The sequence below is a fragment of the Abramis brama genome (genome assembly GCF_963993115.1).
Source record: "Abramis brama genome assembly, chromosome: 5".
NCBI lineage: Eukaryota > Metazoa > Chordata > Actinopteri > Cypriniformes > Leuciscidae > Abramis > Abramis brama.
The window spans coordinates 8142245-8159341 of NC_139967.1; the positions used below are offsets into that span (position 1 = coordinate 8142245).

The window sequence follows — 17097 nt, forward strand, 5'->3', positions numbered from 1 at the left end:
TCTTGTTTTTAAGAGTGTTGTTCCTGTTTCAACACAAGTGTTAAAAGGTTACATTTGCCAGTATTTCTCTATCTTGAAGAATCTTGGACCTTTCCCCCACCCAGATGTTTTTACTTTACCTCTATATTAAATTTATAAAAAGCTTACATTTTTATATTTTATATGTTTATTTTAAATACACTACTGTTTAAAAGTTTAGGGTCAGTAGGATTTTTTAATGTTTTTAAAATAAGTCTCTTATGTTCACCAAGGCTGCATTTATTTGATTAAAAATTACTGTAAAAACAGTAATATTGTAAAATATGATTACTATTTAAAATAAGCGTTTCCTATTTGAATATATTTTAAAATGTAATTTATTCCTGTGATGCAAAGCTGAATTTTCAGTATCATTACTCATGACACATGATCCTTCAGAAATCATTCTAATATGCTGATTTGCTGCTCAAGAAACATTTTTTATTATTATCAATGTTAAAAAAGTTGTGCTGCTTAACATTGTGGAAACTCTTTGTTTCATTTGTAAAACTGTAAAAGTCTTTACCATCACTTTTGATAAAAATAAATAAATAAAAAAAGTAATTTATTTTAAACAAATCTTACTGACCACAATATTTTAATAATATAAAATGTATATATGTTATATTAAAATAAATATACATACACACATATATTAGTACTGTGCGAAAGTCTTAGGCACGTTAGTATTTTCACCAAAAAAAGCCAGTTATTTATATCTTTTGCTGTAGTGTGTCAGTAGGAAATATCAGTTTACATTTCCAAACATTCCTTTTGCCATTATTGTATAATCCAGTGAGATTTTTACAACACACGGAGATCCGATCTCACAAACATTGAGTCCATGTGGGATTACTTGATGAAATAGAAAAAACTGAGACAGCATAAACACAGAAGAACTGCGGCAACGTCTCCAATCCCTTCCTTTTTATTTTCATTAACTTGAAAGATTGTTTATCCAACCAGTATGCAAAAAAAAAATCTTCATCACTTTATATGAAAATGCTAAGGTTAACAAGGGCATAATCAGATCTTGATTACTGAATATGTGGGGGAATTTATTTTTTTATTTTTTTGGTATTACGTTTGAAAGAATCCTATCTGAAGAACCAGCCAAAAACAATTTGATTTGAGAAACAGCTTTTTAGTCTCTCCTACCTTTCTTCATGTCTCTGAAGGGAGGGTTCCCATAGCAGTATGGACACACAGGGTAGCTTTTGCCACGAGACCCTGAGGTCCAGAGCACCAGCTCAAACTCATCCAGAGGACACTTGAGCTCTTTGTACAGCTTAATGGCTCCGTTCTGAGGTAAACTGTACGTCTCGTCGCAGTGAGAGCAGTGCAGACGACTGGGTTTAGCCTAGGGTGATTACAAATGACAGTTTAGACCACATTTGATACTACATTCACGATTTTTCTAACTTAATTTTCCACAGATTTTACTGTCCACAATGAAGTAGCAGCAGCAAAAACCTCTATACTGTGTAAAGACTTCATTCAGGACATTTGGATCGAGAAAATCAGCATGCAAGCATTAGACATGCAGTCCATTTAACAGGAACATTAGACAGCCTAAGGTTGTAGTTGAATGATGAGGGACACTGATGAATAATTTGAGTTATATCACATTCAGATTGACACAGGAGAACATTCAGATAAAAAGCTTCCTCGCTGAAGGTCATTTTCAGGTGCACGGGTATAGACGGAGAGAACAAGAGAGAGATGAGAGTCTGTCTAAAAGCCCAGAGTGCGTCACAGCGGAAAAATATATAAACCATGTGATTTACGCAACGGCTATACGGATGGTAATTAGGATCAAAGTTGGGGGGAGAAGCTTGAAGTTTGGCTGCATTACTCACTGTGCATATTCAACATCACCGAGCTCTCAACCTGACGTCAGATTTTTAAACAAGGTATTTTTGATGTACAAAGCATTAAATACTTACAATAAAATACTGTTATTCAGCAAGAATGCATTCAATTGATAAAACGTGACAGTAAAGACATTTATAATTTATACATTTCTATTTCAAATCAATTCTGTTCTTTTGAACGTTCTATTTAGAGAATCCAAAAAAAAATGTATCATGGTTTCCACAAACAATATTAAGCATCACAACTGTTTTCAACATTGATAATAATAAGAAATGTTTCTTGAGCATCAAATCAGAATGATTTCTGAAGGATCATGTGACACTGAGTAATGATGCTGAAAATGCAGCTTTTCGTCACAGGAATAAATTACATTTAAAATATATTATAAGAGAAAACAGTTATTTTAAATTGTAATAATATTTCACAATATTTACTTTTTTTTTTAATCAAATAAATGCAGCCTTGGTGAGGATGAGACGTTACAAAAATGTAAAAAAGCGACCCAAACTTGTGAACTGTAGAGTTAAATGGTTAATAGAAACTAAGGTGTGGTGGTAGCTGAGAGGTCAAAGTTTTAGGCTTGTCATCAGAAGGCCAAAGCCCTCTATGATGTGTCACAATGCTAACATAGGTCAATCAGTTTGGGTCAGGGTCATGGATCAAAGCCCAAGACATAGTGTTGCAATCCTTTAATTGAGTGTGCAGAACTGAACTTTGCACCATATCGAGACAAGCATGTTTTGTTAAATATCTAACATTCTTCCATTTTACCCTACAGTCAACAGTTCAAACTAAGGTCATGTTGGCAAAGAAAGTAGCTAAAACACAATGTCTGTACATGCTAGTTATGATTTGTCTACTGTGAAAACAAAGAGATGAAACCATAAAAGAGTCATGCAAAAAGAAATGGGCTTTTCTTTGATCTTTTGAATTAAAAGAGTTTGATGCACTATGATTTTCATAGCTTTCTGACATCAGCTAAATTCATACACTAGTATTCAAAAGTCGGTAAGATTTTTTGGTAACACTTTACAATAAGGTCTCGTTTGTTAACATTAGTTAATGTTTTATTAACTATAATGTTATAACTAACATGAACTAACAATGAGCAATACATTTGTTACTGTATTTATTAATCTTTGTTAATGTTACTTAAAAATACTGTCATTCACTGTTTGTTCATGTTAGTTCACAGTGCTAAAGTTAACAAATACAATTTTGATTTTAATAATGTCTTACATTTTAAAAAAATTAACATTAACACAGATTAATAAATGCCATAGAAGTATTGTTCATTCTTAGTTCATGTTAACTAAAGTAGTTAACTAATGCTAACTAATGAAACCTTATTGTAAAGTGTTACCGATTTTTGAAAGAAGTCTTTTCTGCTCACCAAGGCTGCTTTATTTGATCAAAAACAGCAAAACAGTAATATTGTGAAAAATTACATTTTAAAATGACTGATTTCTATTCGAATATATTTTAAAATGTAATTTATTCCTGTGATGCAAAGCTGAATTTTCAACATCATTTCTCCAGTCTTCAGTGTCACATGATCCCCCAGAAATCATTCTAATGCTGATTTGCTGCTCAAGAAACATTTCTGATTATTATCAATGTTGAAATGCTGCTTCATATTTTTGTGCAAACTGTGATAGTTTTTTTTTTTTCAGGATTCTCTGATGAACAAAAAGTTCATAAGCATATTATAAATAGTACTATCAAATTTTTTACTGTAACTTTAGATCAATTGAATGCATTTACATGTTAAAATCTCTAGAATAAGAAAGCCAGCATTTTAAGTCTGTTAGGGCAGTGTGAGTCCTTACACACCTGGATGTACTTCATGAAGCGACGGCATTTGCCGCAGCGAGAGAGTGGTTTCCCAGTAGCAGCGATGGGAGAGAAGGACACCTCCATCAGTTCATCCATGCCTTTTAAATAAACAATAATTAGCAAAACCTCAAAGCAAACATAATTTAGGCAAAAAACTGCATATTTAAACTAAACTTTAAGAAGGAACAGAGCGGCCTTAAAGGAATAGTTCACTTAAAAATAAAAATTCTGTCATCATTTACTCACCCTCAAATTGTTTCAAACCTGTATGAGTTTCTTTCTTCTGCTGAACACAAAAGAAAGATACATTTATGGAAGTCAATGGGGACCATCAACTTTCTGTTTACCGACATTCTTCAAAATATCTTCCTTTATGTTCAGCAGAAGAAACTCATACAGGTTTGAAACAATTTGAGGGTGAGTAAATGATGACAGAATTTTTATTTTTAAGTGAGTTATTCCTTTAACTTATCTAATTAGATTGAGAAACAGTTTAAGCCAATCCCTAATAAAATGGGTCTCAATGCATCAAAAAACAGTTCAAGACCAGGGTTATTAGAGTTAACAAACTAAAACCATACAAATTAAAATTATTATATTTCAGCTAGTTGCCGAGGCAACATTTCTTATTTTCATTTAGTTCAACTACTAAAATAACTAAAACTGAAAAATATTCCAAAAACTAGACACATGCACAAAAAAATGACAAAAACACAACAGAATTACTTTAACTAAAACTAAAATAAAAATGAATTCAAAAACTATAATAGCATCTCATTTAAGAATGAGCCCGAAACCTAAATCTGAATTCGGAAAGGCACGGAATATAACTAAAGGGATGTGGTTAGACTTGCTGCAGTGGTCGGCTACATCACAGTACATCATGATTTCACTGATCACTGAAGATAGTAAGGAGATATGACTGACAGGATGATACGTAACAGATCGTGAACATTATTGACAAATATCTTATCTTGTAATATCTTATCTTGTAATATCTTCTAAAATGTGTGGTCAGTACCACCGCTCCCTATACACAGAGTATACGTGATCTCGAATTAGAAAACGAAAGTAAAAAGTGAGCGTGCATTCAAAAGCAATTTCAATACCCCACATATTGATATCGGCTCCCTGCTGCATGCAAATGACATACAATATAATTACCCAACTTTTTTTCAAAATGCGAGAGAACGCAAAAGCATTGCAATATATTTTTTCCATTGCACCTGATGAAGACCTGATGGTCGAAACGTTGTGCTTTTAATAAATTTATTTGGAGTAGCATGCAGTGTGTGGACTTCACTTTTCTCTTTTTGTTTAATATATTTTTTCCTCCCATCTCATATTTTTATTTCATCACCATGTCCCTTTAGGGGCTTCGCAGAATCCGTCATTTCCTGTCCGAACAGAGCACTCTCAGAACATTCTAATTTATATTTTTAATTTAACACCGAAATAAGAAAGTAATTCAATTCTTTTCATAGGTTCACTGCATGTGACATTACCTGCAATGGAGTCCACGAAGTAGTGGAACTTCCTCTTGAAGATGTCCAGAGTATGCTGTAAGACCTGTTGGAAGTTTGCCTTTCCTAAAGCGATCAGAGTGAGCTGCTTTTCCACAGCACTCCGGATTGTGGGAAGAACCAAATCTGCATCTAACACACACACAGATGCACAAGGAAAAGGATAAGCACATACAAATGAGTCATTTATCCAACGGTTTGTTTCAAAGTAACTTATTGCACACCTATTACAGATTCATCTCTGTTAAGTGCCCGTTCATGAACAGCCCCTTTTGGGGTTTCAGTTATAAGGCCAAATTTTTAACTACTAGGCTACCGACACACACTAATTGAAAATTTTCCCCTTACCAATCTTATAGTAACCGTGAACCAGAACAATCCCCAGGTTGGTGGGTTTGAGTTTGCGGCCACTTTCAACCGTCACATAGTTCCTCTGGCAGATGTTGTTAATGTGGACGGGGATACTGGCATCCGTACCTAGTGGGAAAAACATTTTAAATACAGTTCACACAACCAGACAGTTGTGGGGCACCACTGACTTCTAAAATACTATGGAAGTCAATGGTGCCGTCAACTGTTTGGTGACAAACATTCTTCGAAATATCTTTCTTTTGTGTTCAGCAGAAGAAAGAAACTCATACAGGTTTGGAACAACTTGAGGGTGAGTAAATGATGATAGAATTTACATTTTTGGGTGAACTATCCCATTAACTTCTTATTCATTGAACTGTTGTAAAAAATCAGTATCACATTTGTGCGCGTGCTATTCTGGACAAAAACAGCACTCGTTTAATATTGTGCTCGTTACTCTATTGCTTAACTATATCATATGATATAAATATGAGACAAAAACTCTTACAGGGACTTATGATATCTTTAATTTTAGGGGCTAACTGCATTCTAGGCTACATCACGTAGTGAGTTGTTGCCCTACATCATGTTCGTCACTAATCAACTTTATGAAAGTTTACGTAGGTCTTGGGTGGGGCGGGTGTGTTAAATCCGTTAATTTTAACGTGTTATTTCTTCCCCATAACTAATTAACTAAATGAACACATTAAATCAACAGCCCTAAATATTTCACAATATTAGTGTTTAACTGCACTTTGGATCAAATAAATGTAGCCTTGGTGACAAGAGACTTCTTTTTTTTTCTTTCACTAAAATCTTACCAACCCCTAAATTTTAAACTGTATGTTTATTCATTCATGCACTAAAACTTGTAACGACATATAAAATAGCCTATTGATAAAAAAGAAAAAAAGAAATGTGCAAATAGTCCTTGATGTGAAAACCTGAGCACCTGAAATAAATGAATAATTATGCATGAAACACTTTTTAGAATTCATTGTGCTGTGAATTCTTTATGCATTTTAAACTGATTAATTTAGCAGTGTTTTTATGATACTGCACACATAAAGTTACCCAAAGGTGTACAGTGGCAATAAACGGACCAAGAGGGGGTGAAAAACTGTACGTCAGGGATAAAATGCATGATATGACCTGTTTAAATTTACTCTGTGGCCTTATGTCTCACACGGGACGAAGAGGATTAGGTAAATAAGTAAATTTTCCTCTCTTCTGTGAACTTGTTTTCTAAAACATCTGTTAAGCATTAAGCATTAATGAAACGGATCTCACCAATGCCGTGTTTCTCCATGAGTGTGATGAGCTCGGCCTCAGTGAGGTAGTCTGGTGGATTGGTCTGTTTCTCCAGTAGTTTGATCTCATCCACCGTGAATGTGTCTCCTCTCTCACACACCGGCAAGGCCTCTTCCAGCGGAATACCCTGCCAGGGCATCACTTCAGTGTAACCTGAGATAGAGAGAAATATTAATAAGTATCACCTCTCCACTAGAATATCATTAAAAAGAAATGGCAAAAGTAATAAAGTTAATCTGATGATGCACGTACCAGGAGAGATGAGCGTCTTCCCGCTGCATGTGAAGCTCTCAGTGGCGATGCTGAAGGAAATCGTGGTCTGCAGGTATTTACAGTCAGGGCTGACCGTCGCTATGAAGTGCCGTGTGATGTAATCATACAGACGCCAGCCATCGCTGCCTGCAGAGAAAAAAGATAGATGGCCTTTTATAGCTCTGTTGTCTTAGATCTTTTAAAGATTGGATTCTAGTGTTAGGATGTTTCTGCAATATGGCCCCTGATTTGATTCATGGGCTGCATCCGAAATCACATACTTCCCTACTATATAGTAGCCGAAAAACAGTGTGTGATAAAGAAGTCTGAATTCACAGTACACATGAAAGGGTAGGCTAAAAAATTCCTGGGTGCCCTACATCTCCCAGCGAGATTCTGAAGTGTGCTTACAATGGACAATTTACTATCCCATGAGGCCATGGGAGAGGATTTAAGATTGACAGTGAAGCGACGTAACGGACGCTTGTAGGTCACATGATAATGACAGTATGGCAAATGTAGTGCATACTTTTTTAGCAGACGCGAGGTAATTACTTATTCAAAATAAGTACCTACTCAAGAAAGTGTTAGTTACAACATAGTTACGCTGCCGTTAAAAGGTTTGGGGTCGGTAAGATGTTTTTGAAAAAAAAAGTCTCTTATGCTCACCAAGCTTGCATTTATTTGAACAAAATTCAATATTGCGAAATAAGTGTTTTCTATTTTAATATATTTTAAAATGTAATTTATTCCTGTGTTGCAAAGCTGAATTTTCAGCATCATTACTCCAGTCTTCAGTGTCACATGATCCTTCAGAAATCATTCTAATATGCTGATTTGCTGCTCAAGAAACATTTCTTTTTTCTATTATCAATGTTGCAAACAGCTGTGCTGCTTAATATTTTAGTAGATTTATTGTCACTTTTGATCAATTTAATGCATCCTAAAATGTATTAATATCTTTAAAAATAAATGCTTACTGACCCCAAACTTTTGAACAGTAGTGTTTAGCTAATTAAGCTCAACTTGACAAATTAAAATGAAGATATTTTAGTCTATATTTTCTCTTCTTTTATTCAATAATTAGAAACAGGATCGTGGATCTTGTCCTGCAACGCCAGATATGAATCATAGAATGACCTGGGTGTGTTATCTCTCTGCTTGACCTTTCAATATCACACATGATGTAACACATTAAATGTGAAAATATGCAGTCTGACGGTCGTACCCAGCTCGCTCTCAGAGGCGGCTCTCATGGGTGTGATTGGCGGATGGTCTCCTGCGTCCGATCCTTTCCTTGGCTTATTAATGCCCTCAGAGAGAAGTGCTTTTACCTGTATACACAAACACACACATATAAGACAATATTAATCACTTTTAATTATTTATTTAATTGCTCATTAAAGAGGTTTTTTTACAGACACAAAACAAAGCTTATCAAATAGGTGTAAAAATAGTTCTTCTTTAGATGATCTCATCAGGGCGCTGGAAAGGGCACAAGCTCACCGATTCACCCCAGAAGGAGCTGTTGGCCTGTTGTTTGAGGGTGCCCTTCAGGTCAAAGTTTTCAGGGTAATGTGTTGTCTCTGTGCGAGGATAGCTGATATAACCCTGTGTGTAGAGACGCTCTGCTATCTGCATGGTATGCTGGGGACCCATTCCTGAGAAATACACAGATAAAATCATATTCTTTTTAAAATATCTTCTTTTGTGTTCAGCAGACGAAACAAACTCATACAGGTTTGGAACAAGGGTGAGTAAATGATGACAGAACTTTTGTTTTTGGGTGAACTATCCCTTTAAGTCTGTGTAAAGCTTGGTCTTTCTTTCCTCATTCAAACCCTATTTCTTATGCTTTTTGATTTGCAAATACACATTTAATATCTCAAGGGAAGCAGCCCACCCAAAGCAGAGCTGGCCACTCTTAACATCTCCACTGTATTCAATGCGAGAGGTCTCTGCTTGGCTTTCTCTTTCTTAGTCACAGATTCAACCTGCAAAGAAAAGACACATAATAACTGAAGTGCTTTAGCACATATGCCCTCACTGAAATAGGAAATGACATATAACTGAGATACAAATACATACTTTAGCCTCCTTAGCAGTCTTTGCCATGTTGACAAACATTTGACCAATATCTCGGTCAAAAACTCTAACGCGGTCCCAGTCCAAGGTGAGTGGGCTGTCCTTTCCTTTAAAAACCTGTTTGCACCAACAACAAAACAAAAAAAAGGAAAATGCAGAAAAGCAAGTATGCAATGCGATATGACATACAGCTATTCTGTAAATAAATTTCTAAAATTGGATTTTGTCATTCAAGTGGTAAAGACCAGAACTGACCTTTGCTTGTACGACCCAGTATGCTTCGGGTTTGAAGGACTGGATCTTGTCGTGCCGTTCCACACAGAACCCCAGTGTGGGAGTCTGACAGGGACCGAAAGAAATCAAGGAGGAGTCCAAATTCCCGTATTTCCCCTGGAAGTATTTGGTTTGGAAACTAAAATCCAGAGACAATGGTTAGATGTGATGAATGAAAAATCAGACATCAGAACAGTTCGCACTACTGTTCAAAAGTTTTGGGGTCAGTAAAAATCAAAGAAATTAATCATTTTATTCAGCAAGGATGCATAAAATTGATCAAAAGTGACAGTAAAGTCATTTATAATGTTACAGAAGATTTCTATTTCAAATAAATGCTGTTATTTTGTACTTTATACTCATGAAAGATACAGAAAAAAATGTTATCATGGTTTCCAAGAAAATATTAAGCAGCACCACACACAGGATTAAATTATATTTTGAAAAATAGAAAAAAAATGTTCTTTTGAATTGTAATAATATTTCACAATATTACGATATTTTTGCTAAAATAACGGAAGCATTGGTGAGCATAAGTGACTTTTCAAAAACCCTAGAGACCCCAAACTGTTCAACAGCAGCGTATATTGCACAAAATAAGATTGCATTGTAATGGACCTGGTATAAAAATATTTTAAAAAATATAAAAAACATTCAAAGCAGGTCTGCTCTACCCAAATGACCTCTTTCATACCGTGTGAAAGCACACCCGATCCTGAGGTCCAGTTCCTGACGAGCATCTACGGACAGAGCCTCGTTCTTGTTGGGTTCTCCGAGTCGAGCCATGGCGTTACAGATATCGGTGTCTGTGATGGAGCTGAACTTGGCCCGATACACCGTGCGCTCATTACCGTAAGGCTTATTCATCCCAGGCTGAATGGCATCCAACACCTGAGATGGTACAACACACACAAATGGAGAAAACACACTAAAAAAAAACAAGGCCAAACACCTCAGCCCCAGTTATCTGGACAAACTTTAGTTGTATTTTCTTTCTGTCGATTCAGACTCACCTCAAAACAAATGTTCTCTCCTTCTTTGTCACAGTCCAACCACAGGACGACAAAGTCACAACCTTTTGCTTCAACCTGTCAACAACAGCAACTTTGGTATTTTAAAAATTTTAAATATGACTTTTTAAAATATAATATAATGTAATGTAACATAATATACCTGTCAAAAGTTTTTTTTTAACTGTTTTTGAAAGAAGCCTCTTATGCTCACCAAGGCTGCATTTATTTAATAGAAAATACAGTAAAAACAATAATATTGCGAAATATTATTACAAATTAAAATACAGGTTTTCTATTTGAATATATTTTTAGTATCATCACTCCAGTCTTCAGAAATCATTTTAATATGCTGATTTTATGCTCAAGAAACATTTCTTATAATTATCAATGTTGAAAACAGTTGCGCTGGTTAACATTTTTTTCGTGGAAATTGTGATATTTTTCTTAGGATACTTTGATGAATAGAAAGTTCAAAGAACAGCATTTATTTGCATTTATTACATTTATTTATTAAATCATGTATTAAACAGAAATCTTATGTAACATTATAAATGTCTACTCTGTCACTTGACCAATTTAATGCATCCTTGAAAAATAAAAGTATTCATTTCTCTCTTTTTTTAATCTTACCACAAATGTTTGAATGGTATCACTGTTTCCACAAAAATGTTAAGCAGCAAAAACTGTTCTCAACATTGATAATGATAATCAAATCAGCATATTAGAATGATTTCTGAATGATAATGTGACACTGAAAATTCAGCTTTGCATCAGAGGAATAAATTACATTTTTAATTGTATTAAAAACTTATTTTAATTTGTAATAATATTTCCCAATATTACTGTTTTTAATGTATTTTTGATTGAATAAATGTAGCCTTGGTGAACATAAGAGACTTCTTCCAAAAAATAAGCTTTAGAAGGTGTCACAGATTTAAATATTTTTTTTTATAATTGAACATTATTGAAGCAATGAATTTTGGAAGATGAATGTCATGATAATCATATTTTATTCTATATATACTATGTTATTTAATATATAAATTGAATAATTTCTTTAACATGCTTGGAACAGCAAATAAAGAGGGTCAAATCTGATTCGATGTAGTCTTTAAATACAGTTTGTCTCAATGTTTAATTGTTTTAGACAATAGATACACCAAAAGCAGTCAGGTAATGAAACGTAAAGTCACCTGAAGGAATTTGACCATATTTAGTTTGGGGTTTGCTTCCTTCTTCTCAGTCGGAGCCTTGCTGAACAACTCAGCTGGATCGACTTTATCCCAGTTGTTATACTTTCCTGTAAAACATTAAGGATAGGGAAAATCACACTCAAGTTTGCATCATCTTGCACATTACAGAATTTTCCTGCATTTTAAAAAGCAGTCCGACTGAAGACGAGACACTTGCCGATAAAGTCCAGACTCATGACGTGTCCACACACTGACGTCATCTTAAACCTCACATTTTGGCCCACAAAGCTTCCTGTGTACTCATGGACTGAGCACGCTCCATTTAGGCCTTTTCGGGTTGAACAGCTACCTATAAACAAAAGGAAATAAATGAAATGCTCATACAACTTTTGACTTAACTGCACCTGTCAACTGCAAATGGCTTATTGCACATTTAACTGGAATAAAAGTTTTTAAAAAATTATCAAAAAAACTACACTTAACCTTAAAGATACACCTTTAGGTGCACTTCAATTCAAGCAATCATCCAAACACAACCTTACACTTTGCTTATTCCATTGATCCCAGAATATTTGCATTGAGACTCTTTCCAAAGTCTGTAAAGGCAACAAACACGACCATGTAAGCTTGACTAATGCATAAGCGTTCTTACATAAACATTAATGTCGGACATAGACGAAATCAGGCTGAGAGAAGCTGGTGCTGGCATTGAGCGATCCATCATAAAGTGAAATGAGAGAGCAAAGAGCTGATTATGCATTATTCTTTTCATTAATTGGTTTCAATTTTGTGCTCAACCAGACTTAAACTTGAATGACGCCGACGGTCGCCGTTAGCTAATGAGATGCTGTTCCCAAGGCTGAGCGCTCATATCCAGACGGAGTGAATGAGCCTAAAAAAAGCATGATGATGATGTTGATGATGAACCTTGAGCACCGGTTGACGCTACGGTCCTTTGGAGGTCTCCATTGAGACTATGGCACATAAATATAGGCCCGAAACGAGGGGATGGACACATTTGGACCAGCAGATTTACCCCTACAGGCAACAGCAAGCCTCCAGCATCTCATTCCCCTCCTCTCTTCCGTTCGTCCACGATACAGCATGCAACAGCTACAGGTAAGTCACCAACACCATCCACACAAGACTTCAGTAAGATCACTTCAAAGTCTCTTTTGCTCACCAAACCTGCATTTATCTGATCAAAAATAATAATAATATAACAATTTAATATAATTTAAAATGTAATTTATTTATCTGATGCAAAGCTAAATTTTCTGCATCATTACTCCAGTCTTAAGTGTCACATGATCCTTCAGAAATCATTGTAATATGCTGATTTGCTGCTCAAAAATATATTTCATCACATGTAGAAAACAGTTGTGATCCTAAATATATTTGTGGATTCTTTGATGAATAGAAAACAGCATATTATGTCTTTACAGTCACTTTTGATTAATTTAATGCATCCTTGCAGAGTAAACTAATTTATTAATAGATTCTGGTTTTACCATAAGGAAGAACTAACATTTGACCTGTTATTGGCCAAGCTAGCACAATTATCAGCCAATACCGCTAATCTTAAATTGGCCAAAAGAGGCCTGGACGATTTAGGTCTATAGCTAAACTAAAAATGGGGATTCAAACCTGAAAGCTAGCCGATAAATTTATTATAAATTGGTTAAAAAAAAGCCACAAACCTAAAATTGTGACCCTGGACCACAAAACCAGTCACATGTCGCACGGGTATATTTGAGGCAATAGCCAACAATGGGTAAAAATTATCGATTTTTCTTTTATGCCAAAAATCATTAGGATATTAAGTAAAGATCATGTTTCATTTAGATATTTTGTAAATATCCTACCGTAAATATATATAACATTTATTTTTGTGAGTGAATGCAGCATAATCGCGAGCATAAATGGACAACTTTAAAGGGGGTTTTCTCAATGTTTCGATTTTTTGGCACCCTCAGATTCCAGATGTTCAAATAGTTGTATCTCGGCCAATTATTGCCCTATCCTAACAAACCATACATCAATGGAAAGCTTATTTACTCAGCTTTCACATGAGGCATAAATCTCAATTTCAAAATTGTGACCTAGGTTTTGTGGTCCAGGGTCACAATTGCTATAACCGATAGCCCATGACAATGTTTTAATAAACTAAAGCCTAGTTATTTATTCTTCATCACTGAAGATTCAGATTTATCACTAAATTGCACTGGATCTGTGAATGTAGGCTGCATAACTTGGCATTAGCTTCAATCTATGAAGGTGTCCACAATGGAAGGACTGAAAATATGCATGATACTACTGTCATCCACAAACCACAAATAAAGAAGCCCACATGACGGGTGCAAACTCATAGGTGCTGATGCCTACTTCTCATTCTCTCACTCAGATTCTAGGACTCCTGAGCATTTTCCTGCTGGTCTTGGACCCCAGCCAGTGCAATCCGATCACGGCCCAGTGTGTGGAGCACACCTACTGCTCCTCCACGCTGAATGAGTACCACACACAGCTCATCAGCCTGCCCAGCAGGATCAACGAACGCAGCGTCGCCGCATGGAGCTACGAGTGAGTTGAGCAGATGTTTGAGCCCTTTTAAAATACAGATTTACAGCCAATAACAGGGAAAGTAGACTGCAGGTACATTTTATACAGGATGCATGCATGCAATCGTGTACATTTTGCAATGATTTGACGGTCTGTATTTGTACTAATTGGCATCAAAATGCAGACAATGTAATCTGAAAGACACTGAAATGTGGTATATGTGAACATAAATTCTTCTGCACCAACAACAGGGAGAACCTCGACCTGGACCGTGTGCCACAGATCATCTATGAAGCAAACTGCCTGAACAGTCACTCCTGTAAGGGGGTCGACAGCTCTTCCAGTCTGGAGAGCATCCCCATTGCAATCAAAATGCCCTTTCTCAGAAAAAACCCAAGATGCCCAACTTACGCACTGGAATTCGAGGATGTCAACATCGCCTGTATATGTGCAACATCCAGACAGAATTAGAGATGGGTCTGAAAATTGCACTAGATTCCTTTTCAATTATTATAATTGTGTAATTTAATTTAATTGAATGTCAACCACAAAGAAGTCTACTGAATAATAATGCTTATTATCTTAAACACCACCACAACGCATATACTGCAATATTGATGTCTTAAGTTGCCGAATGCTTGTAAATGTGAATAAATAGATTGTATTTTATTTGTTTTGTAACAAAAAAAGATTCGTATTTTATTTAGAAATACTCATGTTTAAAAAAATCCACCCTGCTTTTCCTGGAGTTTAATAAAATGTTAAATATTTAAAGTAGCCTCTAAGTTAATATGTGGCCAAAACGGCATGTATTATAATTGTAAAATAATTAGAAACGAAACATGCTATTCAAAACAGCTTTAGTCTAGCATCTCACATTGCAGGTGTTTGTCATGTTAACTACTCAACTTGTTAAACAGGTATAACGTTAGACGTAACATTAATAAATGAAATGAGTAACTCATCAGAACAAACAGGATATGAGGGTGCTGTTGTATTAATTAAATACCAACCCAAACTAAACCATTCTGCATGCAGTACCATCATTACATGCAGTAGATTTAATGTATATAAATATAATACAGACTCACCTTTAGAGAGGATTTTGGCAATGGATTGAGCCAGAGAGGGCTTCTCGGCCACCATAAACACAGTCCTCATCGCTGCTGGTTGTACTTATCTGTCATAAACACCAACGGGACCTGACAATGAAATAACAAAAGTAAATATTTTATTTCAAAGTTAATAACTAAAGCTAAAATAATACAAATAAACTTAATAAAACCAATAACCGAGGTAATAAAACACACCGGTATATGCTGCAGCCACTACTTCAGACATGTTAACTTCCGGGTTGTTCGTGTTTTGTCAAAATAAAAGCCCCGAGTTTTGTCCAAAATATTTTACGACATTTACTACATCTGTGTAACCGGGGGTTAAAATAACAATTAGGATTAAATAATAATAATAATAATGAAAAATATTTTTTACAACTATCAACAAACAAATAAAAACACTTTATGTATGAATAATGTTTGTTTATCTATATATTATTAATATATTCAAATAATATTTTATAAATAAATAAATAAAGTTTTTCTTATTTATTTAGTAATACTCAACAATACTCAACATTCTTTAAAAAAATCTATTTGAGCTCTAGAAATGGAAGCAATAATTGAACTAATGTATTTAAAAGGTAAAAACACATATATTATATATTCACATTTCTGTATGAATTATTGAATATTCTTCATAGTCTCCAGCAGGGGGACATTACCAGAACACTTGCCCATAGCATAGCCATATTTTGTTTCCATGCTAATCCAGACTGTAACATGATGTTACGATGTCATCACTCACTCAAATTCGCAGCAACGTTTGAATTTCTTAATAATTGCAAATTATTATTATTAGTATTATTATTATATAAAAAGGTAACTGTTAATATTTGTATCCTAGAAGAATTCAATTGTTCAGTATCTTCTTTATTTGTCAGTGTTAGGACATGTCAGTTTCTCAGTAATCTCCACATGATATGGTGCACAAACTGCATCCTAAAAGCTGACTCTAATCATGGTGATCTACTGCATATAGCTTGTGTGATTCTCCCTCTTTGATACAGAGAGACTCCATTCACAACATATAGCGACTGACATATTTTTACCTAAACAATCTTTTTTTGCTGTCAGCTTTTTCAGCAGATTTTTTACTTTTTGTCTGCAGATTTTCAACTCCAGTGGATATTCCTCTGTATATTATTTTGTGCAGTCTTGGTCACAGAAAAAAAAAAGAAAAAAAAAAGATAAAAAGTACATTTTCACCTGTATAGTTCACCTATCAAATTCTGCCATCATTTACTCACCCTCAAGTTGTTCCAGATCTGTATGAATTTATTTATATATATTTATAAACAATACACGCAGAATATAAGGGGGGAAATAAATGACATTTAAATAAATTGATCTTTATTATTTTATTTTATTTTATTTTATTTTATTTTATTTTATTTTATTTTATTTTATTTTATTTTATTTTATTTTATTTTATTTTATTTTATTTTATTTTATTTTATTTTATTTTATTTTATTTTATTGACGCATGCGATCGCATTTAATGGCCACTAGATGGCGGTGTGACATAATAATAACAATAATCTCTTGATCCCTCACACAGATTGTAGCAGCATCTGACTCCAGATCGCTCATGTGAAATCCTGCCAATCAGAAAATACAGCACAGGACAGTTCAGTTTGTTCAGCCACTTTGTTTAGTCAAATGTCCAATGCTTTATAAAAAAACCGAGTCG

The 17097-nt window shown here is 34.7% G+C and overlaps 2 protein-coding genes across 2 annotated transcripts in view; one reads left to right on the forward strand and one right to left on the reverse strand.

Moving 5' to 3' along the window:
• Positions 1-15652, reverse strand: part of top3b (DNA topoisomerase III beta) — a 16304-nt gene extending 652 nt beyond the window's left edge. The window contains exons 1-17 of the mRNA XM_084114014.1: positions 15600-15652; positions 15381-15491; positions 11948-12079; positions 11731-11837; positions 10538-10612; positions 10219-10415; positions 9507-9663; positions 9255-9368; positions 9070-9160; positions 8673-8827; positions 8395-8500; positions 7167-7313; positions 6894-7067; positions 5601-5729; positions 5235-5384; positions 3727-3827; positions 1177-1378 (exon numbers count right to left, since the gene is read on the reverse strand). Of these exons, the coding sequence (XP_083970140.1) occupies positions 1177-1378; positions 3727-3827; positions 5235-5384; positions 5601-5729; positions 6894-7067; positions 7167-7313; positions 8395-8500; positions 8673-8827; positions 9070-9160; positions 9255-9368; positions 9507-9663; positions 10219-10415; positions 10538-10612; positions 11731-11837; positions 11948-12079; positions 15381-15450 (2107 nt within the window). The 5' untranslated portion in view covers positions 15451-15491; positions 15600-15652. The remainder of the gene's footprint in view (positions 1-1176; positions 1379-3726; positions 3828-5234; positions 5385-5600; positions 5730-6893; positions 7068-7166; positions 7314-8394; positions 8501-8672; positions 8828-9069; positions 9161-9254; positions 9369-9506; positions 9664-10218; positions 10416-10537; positions 10613-11730; positions 11838-11947; positions 12080-15380; positions 15492-15599) is intronic.
• Positions 12645-14894, forward strand: LOC311082852 (interleukin-17F). The gene is made up of 3 exons (XM_084114015.1): positions 12645-12849; positions 14135-14310; positions 14541-14894. Exons 1-3 carry the CDS (start codon positions 12739-12741, stop codon positions 14758-14760), a joined length of 507 nt encoding a protein of 168 aa, XP_083970141.1. The 5' UTR covers positions 12645-12738; the 3' UTR covers positions 14761-14894.
• Positions 15653-17097: the final 1445 nt, after the last annotated feature.